Source organism: Salvelinus sp. IW2-2015, unplaced genomic scaffold, assembly GCF_002910315.2.
Source record: "Salvelinus sp. IW2-2015 unplaced genomic scaffold, ASM291031v2 Un_scaffold4786, whole genome shotgun sequence".
Taxonomy (NCBI): domain Eukaryota; kingdom Metazoa; phylum Chordata; class Actinopteri; order Salmoniformes; family Salmonidae; genus Salvelinus; species Salvelinus sp. IW2-2015.
The window spans coordinates 12,314-14,546 of NW_019946055.1; the positions used below are offsets into that span (position 1 = coordinate 12,314).

General features: G+C 43.0%; 1 protein-coding gene across 1 annotated transcript in view; it reads right to left on the reverse strand.

Annotated features, from left to right (window-relative positions):
• The window catches only part of LOC112077643 (DNA-binding protein RFX7-like), an 8,487-nt gene extending 6,843 nt beyond the window's left edge, over positions 1-1,644 (reverse strand). Inside the window, exon 1 of the mRNA XM_024144130.2 lies at positions 1,161-1,644. Within this exon, the coding sequence (XP_023999898.2) occupies positions 1,161-1,297 (137 nt within the window). The 5' untranslated portion in view covers positions 1,298-1,644. The remainder of the gene's footprint in view (positions 1-1,160) is intronic.
• Between the last annotated feature and the right edge of the window lie 589 nt (positions 1,645-2,233).

Sequence of the window (2,233 nt, forward strand, 5' to 3'; positions counted from 1 at the left end):
GGAGAGATAGAGAAAGGGGGGGAGAAGAGAGGGGGAATAGAGAGAGAGAGAGAAGGGGGAGAGAGAGAGGGGAATAGAGAGAGAGAGAGAGGGGGGGGAGAGAGAGAGGGGGAAATAGAGAGAGGGGGGGGGGGAGGGGACAGAAAGGGAGGGAGAGAAAGTGGAAAAAGGCAGTAGCATAACAAACATGTTCTCAGGTCAGTACAAGCCCTCAATTCCACACAACAGCATGTTGCGTTTACATCATAGCAATAGAATCTAGAAGGGGACCCCGAGGCCCTATGGCCTACCTACACCCTATTCACTTGTGATAGGATAGGATGTGATAGGGGTATGATAGGATGTGATAGGATGTGATAGGATGTGATAGGATGTGACAGGATGTGATAGGATAGGATAGAATATGACAAGATATGATATGATAGGGGTATGATAGGATAAGATTTGATAGGATGTGATAGGATATGATGTGATAGAATATGACAAGATATGATAGGCCTAAGCAACGTGGTGGATATCCCACCTAGCCACGGTAGGTGTATAACTATCTAGGACAGGTCTCATCAACAAGAATACGGAACAGTCCATGTTGTGCCCAAACACTGGATTCAATGGCATTATGGGTAATTTATGTCATGGACATATAGCTGGCTAATCATACTGCAGTCTTATGACTATCATTGGGCCTCCCTTGAATATGCATGCATACATGTAGCTAGCTAGCTAGCTATTACACACACATTACATTATCAATGTTAGCTAGCTAGTTGTCATGTTGTAGCTAGAAAGCTACAGTGTGTGTGTGTACAGCCAGCTATTTCACTGTCTGTAAAATTGGCTAGCTATCTAGGCTAACTAGCAGCAATCATTTCACAACCAGCCCCACAGCCTAGCAAGGAGAGATGACCAATATTAGGTAGTTAGCTAGCTAACAAACTAAACGCAATTAATATTCTACTACTAGCTAGTTAAAAACACATCATTTTAGTTAGCTATTAGCTAACTACATATTGATTAGCTAACGAATCCAATAGCTAAGTGAGAGCGAGTTCCTGATCTGTCATCATGTTGTACCTGTGCAGCACCGTGGCTAATTTATAAGCGAGTGAAGTGTGTATAGAGTGTGTGTGCATTGGCCAATGCATTGCTACATGTCTTACCAAATTGAATTCTTAATTTTGTACTGCAACGCATTGGCCTCAGGGCCCTGGAGTCCTGGTACTAGCGTTGGAAGAGAGCCCAATCCCGAGTTGGGCTTCAGTTGACCAGGTTGTTGTCGTTCATCTTCATCAGCCATCACGACGATATTCTCATTGGGGGGAGGGTGGGTTTGGTCCGGGGGGTTTAACAAGTAGGCCTAATTCTATATGCATTGATATAGCGCTGCATCCCTGGCTGTGTTGCTGTGCATGACGCCGGAGCGGAGTACCCACCGTTTGATGATGAGGAGCGTATAATCTCTGAATAACCATCCACCCCTTTAGCTAGGTTAATAACCTACTGGATCGACGACAGACCATGTCGGTTAAGACTATGATTTGACTGCACTTGAAATGTATAAAAGAAAACAAAACGGCATGCGGGAATTTAAAAAAAGTTATTATTTAGCAGAGAGAGGCTTGCCACTGCCGCAATCAGCGAGCGCGCCTGCAGCAGGCTACGGRTCGAGAGGCGCAGGCGCAGTAACTGATGGAATGGAAGGAAACAGACAATATAATTCCGCCCAGATACAGCATCAATGTTTCGTTTATTAAATTGATAATAACAGTATAGTAACTGTATAATGATCGTTGTAATAACATTATAATAGCAGTATAACATTATAATAAGAGTATTTGAACAAAGTCTTTACCAGTGGTGGAAAAAAGTTCCAAGTTTTCATTCTTGAAGTTTTCTCTCTAAAACGTGTAGTTCATTTAATCTGATTGTCATAAGGTTCCATGACTTTGTCCACACAGGGCATCTGAACACACAACATACATTTTGATGATTTTCATTACATTTTGGGTGTTTTATTTAACTTTTGTACACCTGTGGTGTTCCCGGTCAAAAATGACCAGTCGTTAGAAATGAATGGGCGAGACTACAATTAGTGTATAAAATTGAGTTCAGGCACATGCCCATTCATCAGATGGACACACTTCCTCTCCCAGACCCCCACGTGCATGTGTGTGTGTATGTGTGTTTGTGTGTTTGTGTGTGTGCTCAAACACACATGCATATGTGGGGGTCT